The sequence below is a fragment of the Oenanthe melanoleuca genome, chromosome 4 (genome assembly GCF_029582105.1).
Source record: "Oenanthe melanoleuca isolate GR-GAL-2019-014 chromosome 4, OMel1.0, whole genome shotgun sequence".
NCBI classification, from domain to species: domain Eukaryota; kingdom Metazoa; phylum Chordata; class Aves; order Passeriformes; family Muscicapidae; genus Oenanthe; species Oenanthe melanoleuca.
In genome coordinates this window covers 11,520,812-11,544,397 of record NC_079337.1, presented here as the reverse complement: position 1 = coordinate 11,544,397, position 23,586 = coordinate 11,520,812, and the positions used below count along the sequence as shown (strand labels likewise).

The 23,586-nt window shown below is 37.8% G+C and overlaps 1 protein-coding gene across 4 annotated transcripts in view; it reads right to left on the bottom strand.

The window, feature by feature from the left end:
* WDFY3 (WD repeat and FYVE domain containing 3) overlaps nucleotides 1-23,586 on the bottom strand; it is a 147,997-nt gene that overhangs the window by 57,175 nt on the left and 67,236 nt on the right. For 3 of the 4 annotated variants that reach the window (XM_056489731.1, XM_056489733.1, XM_056489732.1), the window contains exons 7-15: nucleotides 23,204-23,396; nucleotides 20,643-20,829; nucleotides 17,845-18,011; nucleotides 14,862-15,329; nucleotides 13,443-13,541; nucleotides 10,665-10,858; nucleotides 8,045-8,502; nucleotides 6,130-6,213; nucleotides 847-1,024 (exon numbers count right to left, since the gene is read on the bottom strand). In XM_056489731.1, coding sequence (XP_056345706.1) covers nucleotides 847-1,024; nucleotides 6,130-6,213; nucleotides 8,045-8,502; nucleotides 10,665-10,858; nucleotides 13,443-13,541; nucleotides 14,862-15,329; nucleotides 17,845-18,011; nucleotides 20,643-20,829; nucleotides 23,204-23,396 — 2,028 coding nt within the window. The remainder of the gene's footprint in view (nucleotides 1-846; nucleotides 1,025-6,129; nucleotides 6,214-8,044; nucleotides 8,503-10,664; nucleotides 10,859-13,442; nucleotides 13,542-14,861; nucleotides 15,330-17,844; nucleotides 18,012-20,642; nucleotides 20,830-23,203; nucleotides 23,397-23,586) is intronic. The other variant, XM_056489734.1, reaches the window with a different exon arrangement.

The window sequence follows — 23,586 nt, the reverse complement described above, 5'->3', positions numbered from 1 at the left end:
CTTTTCTCCAGGCTAAACATCTCCAACTCCCTTAGTTGCTCTTCACATGATTTGTGCTTCAGACTCTTCCTCAGCTCCTCTGCCTTTCTTGTAGTGAGGGGTCCAGAACTGGACACAGGATTAAGGGTGCAACTGAGTACAGGGGGATGATCATTGTCCTGGTCCTGCTGGCCACCCTATTGCCAGGATGCCACTGGCCTGAACTGAAGACATATGCAATGTAATTGTTGAATTTATGTCGTGAAGACAAAGTTACCACACTCATCACCAGCAGAGACCAAGAAAGAGGAATCTAGTAATTCTTGCAAGCTTTCAGAACCCCTTTTTTTTTAATAAAAAGTATTCTTCAGGGAAGACATCTCAAACAAAAAATACATAAGCAATCTCCAAAAACGTCCAAAAAATCCTTCAAAGACAAGGTATCAGCAGACATTTCTTGGGTTGGGAATTGTACAAAGTAGTCAATACAACTTTGGAAATAGAACATATTCCAGCTACTTCAAACAGTGTGTATAGCCTGAGCTATGATGTTCAGTCTGGTGTCCTCCTCATTAATACCTCAGGGAAAACATGAATTAATCACAGTGCTTGGAAACTTATCTGATGGTCACTTTGGACCTTTCTTTAAACTTACATTACTACCAAGAGTTTGAAAGAGATAAATAAAAGAAAGCCTACGAAATAAAGCAATTCCTGTTAGACTTCTATGCCATCAGTTATTCAACTCAACCTGTGAAATATATTAATTTTCAGCACAAAATGAGAGGACATCATCAGCTTTCCTATTTCCCACAGCCATCCTTTTCCCCAGCCATTCTCAAAGCTTCAGACACATTTTTCCCCTACCTCTGGGTGTGTAGCTGATCCAACAGAGGCCAGAAGATCCAGCATTGCAAGCATAGCACCAGGGTGAATAATGACTGCATCAGAACTTTGTATGGATGTGGGTCCTGTTTGGAGTTTCACATCAGCTATGTTTTTCTGAGGGCAAACAGGAGGTGTTGAAACAGAATGATATGCGTGCCTGCAGGACAGAAAACATCCCATGGTTACAACACCCAGCTATTATGAGCTCTGCTTTTCTCAAACAGCTGTAAAATTGTACTGGCCTATAGATATTATGCCCTTTCCCTTTCTCTTCCCTCAGTTAAAGAGAACAAGTGTTCCTGTTCTCAAACCTGTTGGGCATGTTTCCCTAAAGATAGCCTGGAGAGGTTTCAGTTTCTCAACTATTTTTGAACTTGGAAGTGCCTTCCCCAGGTTTCAGGAACTTAAGAGTTTGTTTTTATGGCCTCCCTCTTTTTATTCTACTTGCAGTGGCAGCACACAACTGCAGTGAGTGACCTACCACTGCTCCTGTTCTTGGGATATGTATCTCCCCATTTGCTTTTCATTTACAACTGATTATGAAATGTGCTATCACACATTCCTAGGGGAATAGGGGAATAGAAGGGTGGTCTCTGTTTACTCCTGCCAGCAATCTGTATGTTCTCAGTCCTTCCATAACTGCTACAGCTATTTGGTTTTACATTAAGATGCTTTAGTGTGACCCAAGGAAAAGGGGATTTGACACACTGACTTAGAAGCAACCACTTGTCCTGAGTAATGCAGACATGATCTTCAGTGAAACTCTTGGAGATGCCACTCTTCTTTCAGCAAGGGTTTCAACACACAAACAGCATGAGCAGCTTACTGAACATATGCTTTCAACATGGTGCTTTAGAAGCAAAAGTGAGATTAAAAGACTCATGCTCATAACAAAAAAAGAAAACCAAAACACAGGAGAAGCCCCCACAAGAAAAAACCCACAAACACAGAAAAACCCCAACCCAAATTACCCATAGGCCACAGTATTGATCGTATATGCTCATTTGTAAGAAGAAATAAAATACAGTGTGTGAAAAATTTTTTTATGATCACATCCTGTCTTTTGTTTCACAACTGAATGCATTAAAACAGGAAAGGTTTCCTCTTATCAAATCAGTTGAAAAAGATATTTCCTCTCTTCTGTTATCAGTGACAGAAATTTACTCAAACCCTGACCCTAACACAAGTTAAGACTTAGAGACTCGCTGTGCCTCACTCTTTAGACACCTCCAACAAGGTAATCTCTTTCACCTGGGAAAAACAGGACATAGGTGAGAGATGAGGAAGGCTACAAACACAATTCTGCCCTAAACACAGCCATCAAGCCAAATCCCCCAGCAAGAAACACATCTGTGGGGGAAGGCTGAGACATTGGATTGTTCAGCCTAAGACAGGCCAACAGGAAGCACAGCACATTCTTCTTGTGCTGGCTGGAAACCAGGTTCAATAAATAATGTTCCAATAAAAAGGTTCCTACTGAAAAGCTTTATGGCAGATCAGCAAAAACTTGGCACCTGAACAACCCAAGAGTATTGTTCTAAAGAGAGTTTTTAAGAAAAATTAGATTACTGATGCTTTACTCATTCAGCTAATGCTTACAGGAAATAGAAAATAATATGGCAATTCTACTGATCCAACTGCTAAGAAAAAGATCTCCCTATATGAATTTTTCTAGGTTTTTTTTTTTTTTTTTTACAAACCCTTAAGCCATGAATTTTCCAAACTTCTCTGTCGGCCTCACCACCTATGGAAACATCTAGCAGGTAAGGAAGGCTTCACTCTTTAAAAATAAATGGAATTAAGAACAGTGTCACAACTGGTAATACTACCACACAGATGTTACCTCAAGCCTCTGCCCTGACTTACTGCAGCAATTGGAACACAGGCAATTGTTTCTCATGCATCCTAAATGCACTGTTACTCATCTGAAGGAGAAAACAACAGCCTCTTTCCAATGTCACCTTGAGCATCTCAGTGCAAGTTTTACAGAATGCAATTAAAAAAACTAAATACCCATTTATATTTAAGATTTCACTTTAGTTAAATTCCATTCCTTAAGACATTCTACCCACTTTTAAGCACACTGACCTGCACTATCACTTTCACCTTGTAAGGTAAATTGTGAGGTTATAACATGGTAGCTAATGGAGAGCATAACAAAAACATTGCCCAGTCTGAGTCACAAACACAAATATGATCCTGGTCTCAAACCACCTAGACTGCAACATTCCATACAACTGAAAAGGCAGTACAGTCCATATAAGGAGTACTTGTATCACTTCAACAGGGAAAAAAACAGTTTTCTAAGATATCTCTACACAGAAAAAAAGAAAACAGATATTACAAAATCCTTCCAAAATACTAATTGAATGTTATAGTTCTATGAGTCAGGGTAGAACTTGCAATACATTAATTTAGCCATTCTTCTACAGTCTTATATGATTCCTTTAAGGAAGGAGAAAAGAAGAGGATAATGGAAAAAGGCAGTGTACACAAGATGACATGCATCTGGTATGCCTAATCTGTCAAATTTAATAAAAAAATATGATTGAAGAAAAATTAATTAATATAACTTTAATTATATTGATGCAAATTGCAACAGCATTTTGATCTGGAAAGAAATAAGTTAGATTTACTGTAGATAAACCCTCTGCATATCATTCCCCAAGAATGATCACCATCCAAACTCTCTTAAAACAATGGCTAAAAATACTGCAAAGTCAAAGCTACATTCTATTCTCTACTTTACCCTGGCAAAATATCCTTAAAGGAGAAAAAAGAATGCTTATTTCTGCCAAAATTTACAACAACCAAAAGTTGAGAAAGCTGTAGTTCCTGATTCAAGTTACACAGGTGTGGAAGAACAATGCATTGGAGGCAAGAGGGAGGACAGCCATGTACTGCCATCCCAACATGTGCTGCAGGAGTCCCACCTACTCCATAAGGAGAACACTTGGAGGGCAGCACTCCCCAGGGAAATACAGCTTTGAGAAGTGACAGACATGTCTGAGAGAGAATATTAGCATAGCAGTGCATCCAAAACAGTTCTAGACTGTGTGAGAAACAAGAACTGCGCTATTTTTATTTACAAGAATTATTTGTGCACAGTGTCTGCTTGCTCTTTTAGCCAAACAACAGAGAGCTCTCCCTCAGGCATCTGTCTTACAAGGCAAAAGGCAGAAAACCAGGCCACAACAAGAAGGGAGATCCCAGGGATGCAAAGCAAAGGAGACAGAAAACAATAAGAGAAGAGCAAACACTTCTCTGGGAAGAGTCAACTTCGACAGAATCTGACCGTATCTGACATTTAGGAGGAGAAAAAAATAATATTGGACTACAAACCCCAAGCTGATTATTTTTGAAAGCAGAAAGATCACAGCTACTGGCACTGAATTCACTAGGAATGACAAACATTATGCTGTGAGAAAGCAGACAGCTGTTCAAACAGACTTTTTGGAAAGCCTAATTCTATTTTTTAACTTAAAGCATGCTTTTCAGAAAGGATCTGAAAGTCATCCAGGCAAGCAAGATCATTCTTTCTGTCCACTTTTACTTTGTCTTAAACAATTTGTTACAACCCAAAGGCCTTTTTTAGTAAGTGAAAATCCATTTGAAAGGCACTTAACCTCAGCAAGTTATATTACTGTACTGGAGATTACCTGAATTGCTGAAAGCACCCTACAGGGATAATGATTTTTTAAACTACCCAATCTTTACCTCGGGTTTTCAAGCAACTGCTTGCATTTTCAGTGCTACAAAAAAAGCCCAGAGGGAAGCCTAATGTATCTATTCATATATAGCTATATTTATATTTTAATTTCCAGGCTGCCATCAGCCAACCATCTGGCACTCTTGTTCATCACACCCTAGAATCAGCTACTGTTTGGCAGGCACTGCTTGTGTTCTGCTGCAAGCCTTTGCATATCTGTGTGTTTGAGTAATTCAGGGAGCCTGAGCAACCCTGCCAGGCTCCCTGCTACACCTGGGAGAACAGCAAAATGTAGCAAAGGGATGGGCAATCTGCAACACTTCAGGTTAATGTAGGGCTGAAGCTGCAAAGAGCCTCCACAGGAAACAGTGTTTTCTTATTTTTCTTTAGAGTCATTGACAGGGAAAAGACTTTGGCAGCTAAGGTTCTGAATTAATTAATTAATGTTCTTAAATGCCTCAGTGTTAGTAACGAAAGGCAATGACAGTCTAAGAGGTTCTGGGTTACTTGGAAGGTGCTTTTGTCCAAGTCACTTCCTGTAGAATAGCCAGGTATGACTTGGGTAACATCACTCAGCAAAGAAAAAAGGTTCTCTTTAATAACCTGCTTTAGCATTAACATTCCTTCCAAACCAGTTTCCAAAAGCATCTTTGATTGTTTTCCTTTACAAAATATTTTATATTCCAGCCATGAAGCTTGATGGCATATCTTAAGCAGTATAAGTGATGTATTTTCTACACATGGTACCTGCCTCTCAGATAACCCTGTATCGTTCAAATGCCTTTTTAGCTTTCAAAGGCAATCTCTGTCTAACCTGCATCTGTAGTGAGGGGTTGCTCCATTCCCTGGGGACTCCAGGAAATTTTTTTTTGGCACTTGCACAATCCTGTAAGTAATACTGTTCAGACAGTAACCTTTACTTTTTAAAAAAATACTAAAATCTACCAGACACATTAAGATGCATAAGAAAAGACTGTAGCTTAGGAGTGAAAGTGAGTGCTTGGATTTCTAAATTGAGCCATTTGTGCCTTCTTTTTCAAAGCTTTTAATTCAGCATGTCTCTACATCATTTGGTAGTCAAGTACTGACAGGATCATTCCTTACTTTTTATTCTCTGCAATTACTAACAAATGAGCACCTTTAAAGCTATTCACCTTCCACCAAAAGTAGGCTTTCTTGAAAAATTAGTCAGGAAAAAAGAAATCCTGCTGTATTCACTGATCTACTAGCATAGTCTGAATGTCTTTGAACTGCTCCTCAGAGTGTCATATATACCTCCCTTAGATCATTTCTTATACTAGGATTTACTTGGTTTTGAAACACAAGCCTAACTTCAAGTGCTATGGGAATCTGGAGATGTCTCTGATCTCATCACTGCCTAGGATTTACTATCAAACATGCCTTTACATTTTTTTATCCAGTAAACACACAGGTGAAAATGCACTCCTCAGAACAGCAGCTTAAGAGAAACATCCCTCCCCCCAAAACTAAGAAACACAACGGCAAGAGAGAAAATTGGAAACGAGATCAGCTTCTCTTTGAAGGGTCGGTACCTTTTCCTGGACAAAGCTGGCGTACCCCAAGGAGAGGGGAGAGAAGTCTCATTTGTCAGGCAAGGAGGGATCTGTTCTGCACGACTACAGACAAAACAGACAGGGGTAGGACAGAGAGGTTAGAGAAGAAACCAGAGCCCATAAGCTTGTTAGTTTTACAAAAGCACCAATAAAATCGTTACTCGGATCCATCCTTCAGAAACAACACGATGACAAAGGACAAACAGGTGAACACACAGACATGCAAAGTGTGCACAGGTCCCTGGTGTGACTCTGCACTGCTTGTTCACTGCTCTGCTGAGATTTACAGATACCAGCAAAGCAGGACATCTTTCAATGTTCAACAGCAGAAATTCAGAGGAGGAAGTAAAGCTTCAGTAAATTAGGTATAACAAACAGGGGTAAGAAATAAAGTCAATGTAAATTCAATAATGAATTATGAACAGAAAATTTAAAGAAGGAAAAATCACTGAAAATAACAGCCAAAAAAAAAAAGGAACTTAGCTAGTTACCTTATACAACATCACCTTGGGATTTACTTACCTTTCCTTATTCTCTGCTGTTAGCCAGTGTCACAAGTAACACATTCTTAATAGGAATTGTCCTCCTGCTACCTGAATGCTTTAATAATGCTTTAAAATGAGATAAAATAAACTGATTTCTGAAGTTGGCTTTTTGGTGAGAGTGTGAGGGAATGTGTGTGTGTTAAGGTGGTTTTTTGGTTTCTTAGTTTTTAAAATTTTCTTTACATAAGAGAAAAGCATTAAGATCTACTGCTTTGGGGGCAAGATGGCCCATCTTATTAGAACAGGGTCACATGCATTCAAAGGCTGGGGAATAAAGAGCTTCAAGGTCCCAGATGCAAAGCTTAGGTCTGTGTTTCATGTTTTGTGCCTTAAATTGTGGGCAAAAACTACTTTAAGGCAAGTCAATTTCTGTTGCAATTTTGAACCACCTTTAAGACACATTTCTCTTCATTTTGAGTTTTATCATAATTTAAATTCTAGTTTAATTCTGGGAGTGTCTCCTAATAAAATTTTAAAAAAACCCCAATAATTTACAGAATACCTAGAACTTTAAAGAATGAGCAAATCCATGTAAAACAAGACATGAGTCTTACGTGAATGAGAGATGGCCATAGCAGTAGGGTGTCCATCTCTTCTCCCAAATAACTAGCCAAAAGGCAAGAGGAAATGGCCTCAAGTTGAACTAGGGGAAGTTTAGATTTGATATTTGGAAAAAAAATTTCACCAAAAGGGCTTTCAAGCACAGGAACACGCTGCCCTCAGATGTAGCTGAGTCATCATCCCTGGGGGTCTTTAAAAGGTGTGTAGATGTGGCACTCAAGGACATGGTGTAGTGGCTGACTTGGTAGTGCCAAGTTTACAGTAAGACCTGATCTTAAGAGTATTTTCCAACCCAAATGATTCAAATTCTCTAAATTAATCATGGTATTATTTAATTACTTACTTTAGAGCTCCATATCAAATGAAACATGAAGCTATGACATTCAACAACCAAATTTTCATTTCACTTAATAAAGGATAAAAATCTAGTAGTTCTAATGATGATAATGCAACCTGTCAGCCAACAGGTTGCTCCAACACATTAAATATAACCCTGAACTGATATCTCTATCTTAACTGCTGCCACAATAAAAACATCCAACATCAGAAAGAATGCTGCACACCCTGGAGAACACCAGCAAGCTAAGTCATTTGGTCAGATGTAGACACTTTATCCTCCCTTCAGTGGAGTGGAAGAAGAAAGAAGTAGATTAAAATGGAAATACAAAAGCTTGCAATGAAGATATGTGAAGAGAATTATTTTGGGAACACTGGTGTGGGGCAGTCAGAGAAGATGAAAGAAGAAAGAAAAAAAAAAAAAAAAAAAAAAAAAAAAGCAAAGTTCATACCTGTCAAAAGAATCTGTTGCTACCTTGTAGAGGTAAATAAAAAGTTTGCTGCAGTGTCTTAGAGTAGGTGACACAGAATCCAGGGATCTTAGGTCATCATCCAAAAGTCTCTGGAACAGTTGTGTATTTGAAGGGAAGACATTCAAGGGACTTATTTTCCTCAAGTCTGAGAAGCAGCCAAGTAATCGAACAGCATCTGCCAGTTTTTCATACTGGATCTCTGTCTTGAAGAAGTGAGAGTTGGCTGGCTCGTAGCGCATTGCTGCAGTCAATGTGCAGAACACAGTGTGAAGCAGTTCAAACACTTGGTTCTGGTTTACTTTTTCCCAGCCATTCTTAGGTGCTGAGCACAAAGATCTTTCCATGGCAACCAGTAAAGATGTGACGTACACAAACCCACCGACTTTCCTAAAAACAGTTCTTGTGCGGTGACTCTCTCTCAGCACCAAGAGCAAAGCCTGTGGACAAAACAAACAATCAAAACAGGGAAACAACAGCAGCAACAAACAGCAGCATTACAAACTGCTTGGAAATAGGTAGGAACATTTTTGTCCACTAAGCATGGTTGTGCTAGCAAAATCCTTGTGTCATTTGTAATGCCTGAAGTCTCTGAAGATCAACTTTGTACTACAAAAATTTGCATACTCAAAAGTTCACAAAATAAAGAAAAAGAGTGGGGGGAAAAGTAGAACATTATCCCTATTTAGAAATAAGAAATAAGAAATTACCTTCCAACAGAAAAGACCTGACCAAGCCCAGAATGGAACCCAAAATTGCCAGGCAATCCTCTTAGTGACAAGATGGAGAATATCTCTGTTAGAAAGGAATCCTCTCTGCCACCACACTTCACAAACAATTTCAAACAAGAGCAGGCAAATGACTTCTCACAGCAATGAGAAATCTAAAACTTGGAGCATCCTAACAGTCTCCTAGAAATCAGCAATGCAGAAGCACCTGGCAGATATGAAGCCACAATGGCATTCAAATGTAACAACTCAGTCAGCAAATTCAGGCAGCAAAAATTAACCAAGGAAGACCACTTATTTTTAGCTTTCCCCTATGAATCTCTGAATTGAGACTGAGATTATATTTTAAGAGTTTCTTTTAAAAAATAAGCCATAGAGAGAAAGTGGATAAAACCTTTCTTGCTGAATAAATAAATGCAAAACCATGGTATAAACAGCAGAAAATACATGAACTTAGGTACTAGAGAGTAATACTCATTATCTGTGAAGTTGGGGTGGAGAAGCCCCTCCACACAGCCAAAAACAAACAAAAAGAACACCTGTCATGGGAAGTTTGACTCACATGTGAATATAGAATATAGAAGAAAAAAGCCTCCTTACAGAAAACGTAGTAAAAACCAGAAAAACGTTATTGATACAGAAAAATAGGCCAGAGGGAATTTTCCATGACCAAAAGTTTACTTCTTCAGAATCAGGCTGCTTTTTTAAGCACTCAGAAGATGGACAGTGAAATAGCAAGACTGTCATTCCTCTGAAGGCAGAATCTCCTTTCCTGACAAACTTGAACAAACAGTAAGAGACACATCACCACACTGTTCTGGGCTGTCAGTTTCATAACCAAAACTTCTGAGAACAGCACCAAAGGAAGACAAGTACAACAGGTCAAGGGAAAGACAGAAATCCTGATTTTCTGTTAAATCCTCTGGGGAACTGCAATATCTTTTCTCTCCCCTTAAGTATGGTAAATAACACATGCTCAAAAATTACTGAAGACCTTCATAAACATTACACAGTAAATGAATAAATTTATTACTAGCTTTTCTTTCTGTCTTTCAGAATAATATGAAGCTGTTCATCTGCCAGAGAAATACTACAGCTCCTTTGAACAGAGATAAATCTACATGCCTGAGCTCTCTTCATTAAGGCTTTCTACTATTTGATTCAGCTTTTCTTCTCCAAAATTAATCAGTATTTTGTCAATTTAAAAAAATAACATTATACTTCTCTGAGAAGAAATTGTGGGTCTAGATTAACAAACAAAACACCTAACACAAGAGAAAACAGATGGTTTTCTTGCTTCTTACTCTACTCCCAGACTTACTTTCTTACTATTCAACTATTTTGCTTAAGCAAGCAAGTCCTTCAGCTTTATCTTCTACTGTGATCATTGCAATTTGCATTTATAGTAATTATTTCAGCATTCATAAATACAAATTGGTGGAGTAAGATGCCACAGAAAAATGCAAGCCAGTGCTGAAAATAAATGTATGTTACTTGCTTGCTTTTTTTCCCATATGTATTCCCATTATTTTTAACTAAGACCCCACCAAGAAAAATTATCATAATTTATAGTATCAAACTATATCATAACTATAATACCAAAATTATCATATTAGCAGAACTTCATTATTTATCCACAAAAGTGACGATGCTAAAAACATTCACTAGCCTACACCTCCAGTTCTGAAGCCTACCATGGACAGATGGTAGAAAACTAAAAATCATGGATCAAATATATGCATTTCAACTCCAGAGATAATCTACATAGAGCAGCTGAACACCACCTATCCAATTCAGCCCAATCCTTCTCAGTGTTTTCTCTCTAGGAACCACACCTTAGGAGCAAGAGTGCTGAAGGAGAGCCCTCCACCTACCCTCAGGATGTCGGTTTTGAGCTGCAGCTCCGTGGGTGGGGCTGAGTGCATGAGCCCCAGCAGGGTGCCCATGTCATCCTCCCCGCTGGGCGACAGCACCAGCTGCTGGATGATCATCAGGGCGTGCTGCCGGCACTGCGGGTACTTGACGATGTTGTGCACACACCTGGCACCACCAAACTCCCTGAAGATGCCTAGTTGGAAAGAGGACAGCAGGGTAAGAGCTTTAGGAGTAAGCAAAAGAGAACCAGTGGCAAATAATGACAACAAAACAACACCAAAAGTGTTTATTTTCATTTCTACAGAATTGTCATGGGTTGCAACACAGGACGTGGCCAAAAGTATGCATCCTATCACATCTCTTAAAACCAGGTGGGGAAGTGTTCCTTATCTTTTCCACAACTCATCCTTCCTCCAGGGACATATCTTCTGCCAATGGGCCATTGAGTCTCACTGCATGACTGATAAAATTACATGATCCCATTGGGAGATGCTCCAGCCAGGGGGAGGAGCCAAGCATTTCCTACCTAAATAAAAACTGAGATTTGGAACATCAGAGCAGCCTTTTTTCCACTGGATTCCAGAGGAAAACTGGACCTTTCCACATCATCATTGGACCTTCAGAAAAAAATTGCATCCTTCTACAGAACCACTGCTTCAACTGAACCACATCTGTCACTGCAGGAGGACTGTATTTAATTAATTAGTCCCATTTAATGGGACTGCTACCAACACCCTGACTGACAGGGTGTCAGGTTGTATTCTGACTCTGTCAGTGTTTTGGGATTTTTCCTAGTAAAGAACTGTTATTCATATTCCCATATCTTTGCCTGAGAGTCCCTTAATTTCAAAATTATCCATTTCAAAGATAGTGCCTTTCTTAGAAGACATCTGTCTTTCAATCCAAGACAAGAATGAAGGACAGAGTTTTAGCTCTATGGATGTGTTATGATTTACTACTATTTTTCCTCCCCTAACATAAATAAAAATAGAACTTCAATGTCTTCTGACAAAATTTTTTTCTAAAGGCAATGAGTACAAGGATGGAGGTCAGTTTTAAGAATTTCTTCAATAATTCTGTTACTCCAACAGCAGTTACTCTTTTCATGCTAGAGGTCAAAGGGTCTCAGGATGAAACAAAAAATGTAACAAACCCTCCAAACCCTTCCAGTTTTGTGAAGACTGTTCTGGTTTATCTTACATTTAGCAATGAACTAAATGCAATATGAACTGAAAATATAACTGGGCTGTTTCTGGACAGGAGCAATGGTTGAGAAGTGGTTCAGTCTATCCACATGATTTGTAAGATTCTGCAAAAGATTTTTTTGTGGCAAGACCTATCTCTGTAGAGATTAAGCTTAAGCCAAACAATGGTTTTCAAGTTTACGGGCTACTGCAGTAACTGACAATTATATGAAAATCGATTCTGAAAACAAACCCCAAAGCAGAATATATATGGCATATATAATGTGTGTTTAGTACAGTGTCAGCCCTAGAGCTGCCCTATGTTAATTACTGAAGATGAAAACTGACTGGGACAATGGATCAAATCTGCATTACTGCATCAAAAGACATCATTTTCCATGTGACCATAAACTCAAAGAGCAGTTTAAATGACCAAGTTCAGGATTACCAAGTTGATTTACTCTAACAGATATATATATGCACAAATATTAATCCCACCATCCATTTCGTGCCTCCTGCTTTCTCTGATGTCTTTTGGATCAGGGAGAAAAGGAGAAAGCTCAGACCTGGAGACAGGTGAGTTTGTTGCACCCCTTCACAGGGGTTGCACCCCTTTGTGGTCAGGTTTTCACAGACTAGGGTAACTGAACGTGGTATGAAGCACTTCAAGGCAGTGTCTACTTATGCTTCTGTGATGACCTATAATCTCTGCTGGCCTCTGGATACAGTGCCACTGAGCTCACACCGCAGTACAGACAGCAGCCAAACTTTTTGAGAAATAGCTCCTCAGCTCCTCCTGTATGCTCTGTCCTACTCCTGAACTGGGAAAACTACTGATAAAATTCGGCTCTTGAACTCTACAAGATTCCTCAGAAACATCATCCGTGGCATCATCCCAAAGTACAGATGTATTTTACGCTCCCTGCTGTTGTTTCTGCAGTGCATTTTCAGAGATTAAATCAGTCCTGAGAAGCAGCAAGGAGGTCCTGATGGCTGATTGATGCTTCCTAGGTGAGGCCAGGAATGCCATCTAACAGCAGCCAAGGATTTGCCACAAGGCAGGTGGACATTACCACAGCTCCAAAATCACTAAGTCTTGGTTAATGAAGCATAATACAAAACTGCCTGATTTAAAAAGGACAATTGTAACAGAGCCCTGTTTGTACATACTGAATGGGAATAACTCTTTAAAAATGAAAAGACATCTTAACTAAAAAATACATTACATTAAGTAGACATGACATTGTGAACACTGAACTACATTTCTAATTATGTGCTTAAATTTTTAAATATCCAAACAGTGTTACTATGCACTAAGCACTACTATGAATTATTATAGAACTGTTGAAGAGTAATGGGGTCTGGTGTTTGCCTTCAAGTAAACAACACCAAAGAAATTTAAGTTAAACACTATCTTGTTCTCCTTTATTTTACGCATTTTAAGGTATGCTACCTATTCTCTTTGCTGGAAAAACTTGGCCAGAGAGGAAGTGTATTTCAGTGTATTTAAATACTGGCCTGAATAGGAAGGCAAGATGTGATTTTCTGAGTTACTTTTTTATTCATATCTTGACAACAAATCTCTTTACTCACCTGCATTTGTGTTTGATCCTTGTAGTAGTACTGTCAGGGTCTCCATAACCAATAAAGCCAGCTGCTTTTGGTCCTCAAATGAACTGTTTCTTGAATCCACTACAAAAAAATTTCAGAAGCTAAAGTCATAGAAAATATCACTCTTTCCAAAGATGCTGCTTGACACTTTCCACCAACACTTTTATTATTTTTTTTTGCTTCCTCAGAGAGCATGCAGTGCCACCATTTTCCAAAGCAAATTGAGATTTAGTCTACACATGCATTCCTGGGAAAGCTTAACTATGAATCATATGAAAAGTAAATTTAACAAAGACAAGAATTTAAACAGAAGTTTTAGAGTACTGTGAGTGCCTGACATTGCAGCTATTGTTTCTACAAGCCACAAAACTATACCAGCTGAAGATTAAGTGCATATGCTCTTGTTCAGTTTTCAGTACTTGAAAAGAGAGATTCCACAAAATCCACAAAACTCCACTGACATAATTACAGCAAACGTGCTCATTGCTCAACAGGTGTAACAGACCAACACTGCAAGTAGCATAGTACACACAGAGCAACACTCCAGGAAAAACAGAGGGGTTTTGCTTATTTTAAATTAATCAAAAGTAAACCCCAACAAAAGGACATGTGCACCCAGGGAGCACCTTGCTTAGATGAGTTTCATCCATTTATTTACAGGAACATGAGAACTGATGTGTTCTTCAATGGAGTTGAGGGGAACAAAGCTTTCTAACTAACCTACAGCTATCACTCACTAATGAAGCTTCACACAATTAAACCCATGTGAAACATCCAGCAGGTATGGTTAAAAATTAAGTGTCACTGAGGCATACAAGCTCGATTGCAGTTTGAATGAAGAAGGTAAAAAAAATTGTTTGTGTGTGTGTGTATGCTCCTATGGCACATGGCAGAGCCTGGTTGCAGGCTTAGCAGCTATCCAGGTTACCTGGGGTGCTCCAGTCTGGAGATAACTGATATTAATTTTTTTATTTTAATGTTTAGAAACATCTAGACTCAGCTTACAATAAAAAAGTCTCCTAAACACGAAGGTACAAAGTACCTTTAACTAGGAAGAACATTGATACTATGCAGTGCTCCTTTACTTTTTTCACATTAAATAACAAATATTGAACCAGTACACTAAAACAAAAATTAAAAAAAATACTTAAAAAGAAAAATATGAGCTCCTACTACTTTGCATTCATACAGCATCATTCATTAAAGTTAGCCTCGAGCTTCTCTCAAGAAATTGAGAGAAGCAATTCCAATGAGCTTTTAAGATGGCACAGCAGTCCTCAGCAGAATTCAGCCCTTGAGGTACATGTTCAGACCCTCGTTTCTCCTAAATGCTCGACTCCAGTATTTCCAGCCAAAAAAGACTTAGAAAAAGTATTAGAAAAATGGTAATGGACACTCTACCTTGATCATTCAGTGCCTGAGTGGGATCTTTCAAAAGGGCTGCATATTTATGAAGAAGATTTACCATCACCTCCAGAAGCCCCACTTCCCTGAAGACATCCTTAAAGATGTAGTCATGACGGGTGAACTTCAGGAGTGTCTTCATGGCAATGATGCTACACTGAAAAGAAGTGCTGGATTTTAAAAGGATGCTCACACTGATCAGTTCTTTACAGGGTATGTAATTCAAGCTGAAGACAACCAATTCCAGCATCTCAAAGTATTTGGTCTGCACTTCTGGAAGTTTAGGAATTTTCTCTGCAAACTGAGACAATGTGTGCTGCGATTCCAAAATGAAGTAGTTGGCATTGTCCGCCATATAAATATTCGTGATGGCATCAAGGATGATTTGTGCTAGATAGTTGGTTTTTGCTCTCAAAAATGCATTCTGGAGGACAGAAAATGCTTGAATATTCCTCACACTATGACCTAAAAATCAGGAAACAAAGTGGGATGGGAGGAAAAAGGAAAGAGAAAGTTCTTAATCATCATAAACAATGAATACACTTTTAAATAATGATCCATGCATTTTAATAAGTGGGAATAAAGTAACAGTGTACAGTATCACCTTTATTTAAAAAAATCATTAAAACTAACTTCAAAAAAGTCTCTGCACAACCACTTACACTGGAAATTCCACAACCTACTCTTCTTTAAAATGGCTTTGATAGTAAGAGTTTATGCAAGTAGCTAAAAATGCTGATCAAAGATAATTTCTTTAAAACAGATAAGTACACTGATTTTGTGTTAAAATGTATGTGGGATACAGTCCTAGAGACAAACAAAGCCTGCCCATCATGTACCCAGGCCATAGGAGAACTCACTATAGCAACACTGATCTATTATATCTATATATACACTATATTATATATACTATACATTATAGCAGTTCTGTATTCCCTAGTGCAGAAGACAACCCTTGCAGCTGGGAAAACAAAAGCTTTGGAAGGGTCCAGTATCATTAACAATTAAGGAATTAAAACACAAGGGAAGAGTTGTAGAGCATAAAGCAGCTCTAATATTAGCACACAAACATCTCATATCTTTAAAACTCATCACATTTTTTCTTGTAAGTACCTTCAGGTTGATTAAAATCTCATTCACTCAGCTAAAGAATGCATCATTTATGAGTGCTCCTCAGAATTTTCTATGGGCAGATATTATTCTTATTCTACTCAAAAGATACTTTAAATTCAACTTCTTAAACTTCTGTAGGAATAAGTGGACAGATCCCACAAGACAGAAAACAACTAACAGAAAAAATAACTAACAAAATAAGAGTGAGAACTTTAAAGACATTCCAAAAAAAAAGCATTTAGGATGTTTTAACAATAAAGTTTTTTTTCAAATAAAGGTATATGCGAACTGTTAACCTCATTTGAAAATTCTTTCATAAACAAAAAGTCCTTATTTATTAAATATTCTCTATGGCACACTACTCTCTTTGGTTTTGTAAACTAAGTTGTCCAATTATCTGTATGCCTGGCCTCCCCACCTTCAATATCAGTATTTCTCCAGAAGGCAAGAGAAAATTTCCTTGTAAATGAACATGGAACAATTTCACATCTGGAAGAATATTAGTTACATTATGAATCACACTCAGTTGCTCCTAAAAGGACTTCTTTACCTGCTTTCTTTACTATGAAAAACGTTCAAATGAGGGGATTTAGAGCTTAGTAAATGTGACAGGAACATGGTAGTGTCAGACAACTATTTCTATTCTAGCTTAGTATCAATGGTTGTTTCAGGCAATCAAGCAGATTAATAAATTATTTTTGATTATTAGGAGAATAATCCCTGAAGAAATCAAATTTTACCCAGCTCTTCAGAGTTCAAGAACTAAAAGGATTTAAATAGAAGTAATTGAGGAAATGAGTAAATTGAGAAAACACAGTCTTCATAAAAAGATAATTTGCCAACATTATGAAAAGCAGGTAAAAGGAACAGAGATGTCCTGAAAAATACCACAATGTTAAAAAACCCTTGTAGACTGCAACAGACCATGGTTCTCTCACAATATTGTAACACAAAAGCTGATTAGCCTAAAAAAATAATACTATTATCAAAACATGGAGAAATTAAACTATGTTCACCTTCTTTATCTATTTAGTGCAAAAGAAAAACAATTGCTAAGAACAATGAACTCTCTCCATACCAGAGAAAGGAAGTCACTGTCCAAGGAACCCAGGATGTATATTTGTTAGTCTATAAATCTATAAATGCAATCCTATAACAAGCTTTTCTTGTGCAGTGGTATATCTCAAAGTTCAACGAACTAGCACAGTAGTCACTATTAAATTCCAAACTCCTACATACAAGACTAACCTGAATTTTAAGCTTATGCAGAGGATATGAAACATAGGTTTATTTTTCACAACCCTTTCTCCCTTAAGAATTCCTCAACCTTATCTCCAAATCACAATTGACTGTGGTTTCAAGTACAGCACAGATTTTATCTTTGATCACACTAGTGATGAAATAACAGATTTCAGCTCCCAAGTTACATTTGCCTGAACAGACAAAAGCTAACAGAAAGCAAACTGGGGTGGGGGGAAGGATTAAAAATAATAATGAAAAAAAAAAAATCAAGCCAGCACATCAGCCTTTCATATCAGTTTAGTAAGAGCAGCTTAAAACACCATAAATCAAATCAGTGAATCTCTCCAATAAGATAATCTCTTCAAATCTCCATGTAGAAAACTGTCAGCTTTGCAGTGAAGAGGTTGGACCTGTCCTCAAAGACAAAAGCCTTAAAGCTTTCTTCTTTGGGTACCAACCCCAAAATAAAGTCTTTGAGACCAAAATAACTGAGTATTTGATATACAATCACAGATAAAGAATCTAGACTTGATTGCAAAGGGTTTTTGCAATACACAGCTGCTCTGTATCTTGTCATTTGCATTTAGAAAACAAAAAAGCAAACAGAGAAAGAAAGCAGACTCACCTTTGCCTGCAGGCTGTGGGACTGCAAATCCAGGCAGCAGGAAAGGTACTCCAGTGGTAACACCAGCTGGCTTTAATTCATTGACACCATATGTTGTTAAGGAAGTTATCAAATTAACTAAATCCTTCAAAGCATCTTTAGATTCAGCTTCTTTCGCCTGTTCTAATCTAAAGAAAATACAACAGGATCAAGTTAGCAGCTCTAGTTTATCTGAATTCAAATCACTGCAGTAAGATCTGTTTTATTCTATCAGTTTAGAGACCAGTTTTACTGTCTTATTCCTGCAGAATTTTCCATGTTCATATGTCATACCATTAGGTTAGTCAAACTTTGGACTTATAAGAGCAAACAGTTATTTGCCATAGGAATTCACCTCATAAATCTCTCCTTGTTAAAAACCAAGAGACATGAATACTGCATTAAAAATCCTCTCACAGACATGAAGATACTCTGTAGGAAAGTACATGGATAGTCTGTAATTAAATAGATCTGTAATTAACTTGCTAAATTACATCAGCCACTTTGAGAGTGAATGTTTTGTGCTAATGAAATGGTAATTTGTAAAAAGGCCTAGCACTTAGAAGCATGGGATGAAGCACTCTCCCTACAACTCTAAACTCTTGCCAGCTTTGAACACAAGAGAACAGAAACGTTAAGATCCCATCCCATTGGTTACTGACAGGAACACCATCAGACCAAACCCTAAAAACTGACTCTGAATCACAAAACCATCCTCATTTTCCTGCTACTTTACCACAAATAAAACCATGTTCAATTATTTACTAACTCTGATCTCAGGAGTGAACTGGGAATCACATTCTTCTATTCACTCAGGCAGTGGTAGCTCTGTTTTGCTTCTTGCTGCCAAGTGATTGTGGGAGCCCTTTACAAGCAGCTCATTCTGCATCCTCCATCTTCTCAGTCAGACAAGGCTGAGGAAGGAACCTCCTTCAAACAAAACAGTCACTATGGAAGCACTGAGCTCACCTATTATAATTTTACTAATCCTCCACATGCCCTGCTCTTTCACATCACTCAGGTGAAATTACCAAAGTGCTCCTCTTGCCCTCACAGATCTGCAATTTCTTACTGAGCCATATCCTTCACACATCCTTCTGCTTTTCCAGCTCCAAAGCCTTTCCTCTCTGCAGCTTGAGACCCAGTGCCCAGATTTCCCACCCTAACATGCCAGTTATCTTCACAAAAGTGCCCCAGAGCTGAACAAGTCTCTGTGGTAAGTTTGAGCCAAAACAGGGAGAATATATTAATGTGATCCATCACTGACCAATAAATGGGCTTATTCAAGATCACTGTTTTTTGAAAGGAACTATTTTCTTCTAGAAAACCACCTCAGGAAGAAAAGAGGATAACACATTCCTATGCTCTTAACCTTTACTGATGTCACCTGATGATCCCAGGTGTCCTCCTTTTTCAATGAGACATGCAAATCCCAAGTCTTCCTATGCATTTGGCAGGGATCTCCCATTCTCTGATTTAAGGATGAGCAAGCTCAGGAGAGGATTTGTTTAAAACACTTCATCTACAGAGAATCACTTTTGTACCTCGACATGTAACATGACATCATGTTCCCCTCATATTTCCCCTAAATTTTGGTTGACAGTTTCTGGAAAACAAATACATTTGATTTACAGTGCTTTGAATTTATGCATTAGTGAATATAACATACTCCAAAACTCCACTGGTAGAACAAGAAAATAGCAATTTTTAACAGGTGCTTTAGCTTCTGTGGCACCAAAGGTAACTTACGAGTAACTTTAAGTGTGGTTAAAAATTTCAAATGCCATGTCTATATCTGGTATCCATTTAAAACAAACAAAAATCCCCCTCAGAAGTATACAATGTAGTGGAAAGTTTAGTTCAAATATCTGAGTGCCAAAACTCAGCATACTAACACCAGAAATAGGGAAATAACATTTCTAAGTAAATAATGTCTTAAGCATCTTTGACCCAAATACACTTTGTAAGGTATACATATATATTGTAGTTACCCAGTATGTACCTTCAATTTGTAAAATATATGTATTTTACAATAGCAACAGCTAAGCATTCTTCTTCAGAACTTCATATTCAAACAAAGCAACACAGACAGCTCATAGATTTTGCACAAATAAATCAATAGACTTTTCTTTCTCAGTCAGAAAACAAAAGAAGTTTCTTTCATAGAAAGAAAAAAGGAGATCATACACCCAAAGTTTTTTTTGGGCAAACATTTTCATTACCATATTTTTAAATGCATTAGCAGCTTAAAACTACTTTTAATTAAAAAAAAAATACTCCCTCATAGCATGCACCACATTTTTTCATTATGATAGCATGATAAGACAATAATATAATTACATAATTATTTAGGTTGGAAAAGACTTTAAGTATCATTGAGTCCAGCTATCAACCGAAAACTGCCAAGCCCACCACTAAATCATCTTCTTAGACAAAACAAAAAAACAGGCAACCAAACTCAAAAATTACTAGCTGCAGCCAAAATTTTATTTTTTTGGATTCTCTCTAAATATTTTGTACCGTTATTTTTAAGCAACTGCTTTCTTTATAAAGCAAGACACATTTAGTAGTAAACCAGTACTAAAGAACAAAAAGTTAAAGAATGTGTTTTCATAAACGGAGAGCAGCACAGAATTTAATGTTTTGGTCCTAATATCTTCATTCCATAATGATATATAATAATTTATTTGTTTAAACCTATTTATCTACTCCTTATTAAGAAATCTTTTTTGAAAAAAGCTCAGTGATCTGTCTGCATTTCTTCAAGCACTTCTGCCTACCTGAGGAGGAGGTCACAGAGGAAGTTGTATCCTTGCCATATCCTAAAATCATCCAACAATGTTTGGGATACATCACTGGAGTCTTTGAGAAAACAAGAAAGTCCAGCAAACATCTCAACTATTTCTAGGGGAGAAAGGTCATCAGACTGCTGCATGTTCTGGACACACGTGGACAAACATTCCTTTTCTGAAAAGAATGGCAGTGGAGAAATTTTACTGACATTAATAACAGCAAGAAGCATAACTAACACACAAAACACAGCAATAAGGTTACTTATTAAAATATCTCTTGTCACAGAACACTTAATACCACTTGAGGATGAGAAGGATTCTCAAGTGGCTTTGGATAAGAACCCTAACCTCTTTTTGCCAACCCCTACCTCCCCTTGTATACCCTTTATTCTTGTAAGGAGGAAACTGTGTAGATAAATACTAATTTTTACCTAAAAAGTCTGACCAGATAACTCAACAGAATAAAAAGACAAGTATGGCAACTGTAAATAATTCCAAGCCACAGTTTTTTCTTTTAAAACACAAAGTTATACAAGCATGACTTGAAGTGTTATTAAAACCCTACATATAAACCTTTACACCATGTCATCTTATTCCTACTCTGGTTAGCCTTTCATTGGCTGGCATCAAAGAGAGATAGTTTGTCTTGCCTTATATAATTCTCACATTCCACTAGTACATTAGGTCAGTAACAAAAAGTTTTCTCAAATCTATAGTGAGATTTTAAGTTGCATTCTCTTTTAAAGATGCTCCCTTCAATTATTTGCTATTTTAACTTTGCAGCATGCACAACACAAGCACAAATCTTTCTAGCTAGACTGATAACAAAATTTCCCAGAAATTAAATCAGAGCATGAGAGGGTGAAAGGATGCTCATTTGCATATGATGAAATATCTTAAATTTTTCCTGAATATAAGATGAGTCTTGTGACAGATGTTGTTATCTCTTAAGTCAGGTTCACTTTTTTAATCAAAAAGCAACAGGCAATGCTGATTGGCTTTCTTTTTAAGACTCCATTTTACTTTTTAAAGAACTAGAGTATCTTTTCACATGCCAGTTTCACTCCTCTATGGATCAAGCCCATAGAGAAGCAATAATGGTAGCAGTTTAAAATGCCAAATGACAGTCAAAACTCCATTTATTTTCTTTGTTGCACTTAATAACATCTTCACATATATACATACATCTTCTACACTCATGAAAAGCCCACCAGAAGCCCATCACCTGGTAAGTCCTATCTAAAAACACTCAACTTGTGACTAAGTTGTGTTTTTGAGTTATACTGTACATTCACATCTTTTTGACTGGAATTGGAAACACACTGCTAGCACAAGAAAAAACACAGACTGAAATTTTCTGTGAAGTATGTGGGAGCAGGGTGATGTATTTAATAAACCAACAAAATGGTTCTGAGAGCCTTGTAGCTATTTGCTTCTCAAGGTGTGAGCAACCCCAAACTATGGGTTTATTTTCTTCCAGTAGGTGTACACTGCTAAAGTGTATAAGGATGCTAGTTCATTCCAACAGTCAGTCCAATTAAAATCTACAAATGCTACCCATGTGGCCCTACAGTCTAAAAGCCTTAAATATAATATTAAAAATATATTTTATCGATTTCTTACTTTAAGCCCTACATATCTAAACACCCATGTAGTTTTCAATTAACACAAAAAGAATAATTTGCATGGAAAACTGCTTCCAGGCAGCTAACATCCTCTCCAATGCTGGTTTTCATTTGCAAGTTGTTGTGAACTAGCCTGGCACTTACCTCTTTACCAGCTCCTTGCAAAGATAGATGATGAGTAAAGTACTGCTTTTATTAGCTACCAAAATCTGTAACCAGCGACAGAAATCTCCCTGGACAGTACAGTTTCCATGCCAGCAGCAACTAGGACCTACTTGTCTTAAAAAATGGACAAGAAACAAACTGGAATGATTCTGGATGCTTCATTAATTTGGTGATTTGCAGGCTGGATTAGACTCATGAGAAGTTGAACTTGACCTTCAGGATGCACAAACAAGGTGGGGAAGAGGAGGGCCTGGCAGAAGAAATGTAGGCTGACTGAAGTGTCAGTGAGAGAACAGGGACAACACAGGGGCTCCAAACCCATCCAGCACAGGCATGGATCTCAGCCAAGCAAAGAGCCTCCATGGGCCGGGCCCTAAAAACAACATCCTTGGACTGGGAAAGCTGGGCTGGACCACAGCAGAGGAAGACTGTTAAGAATTAATGCATCTTCACAGAAAGTATTTTTCAATACAGGCAGCCACTGAAGTTACTTCAAACCTCTCCTTTTGCCTATCATGAACTCTACACCAAAACATGAAACTATCCTTCCAGGTTAAATTGAAATGTGAATGGGACAGACTCAGCTAAGATTACCTCTCTCACTACACAAGGGCACAGAAATGTTACCTGTACATAAATGAGCACATGTCCAAACTAAAAGCCTAGAAGCTTCCCTATTTTCATGCCTATTTCCCAAATAAGAAAACAATAAAAGAAGAGCAGGAAAAAAACCCAATAATTAATACTGAAGACACATACCATGGATGTATTTCACTACATTGACACTAAGGCCATGACGAGATATGGTCATTAGTACTTCTCCTGCACTCTTCCTCCAAGGCAGGTTATAGGGAGGGCACCATGAGGTTATTGCACTGAACAGAAGCTGGAGATCATCCTTCTGAGCCAGTTCTTCCGCCGGGGACACAAAACTGCACAATTTTACTAGGATCTGAAAGAGGAAGTCATTAAGCAACTAGCAATAATACCTTTGTCACTGCTAATTTTGCCTAGACTTAGTAAAAGGTGAAACATTCTTCCATTAAGGAAACACATTAAAAAGGTAATGTGCTGTTCTCCCTTTGTGTGTTTCTGTACTTTGAACACAAGACAAGGTTATTCGACACATGGTTATTTCAAGT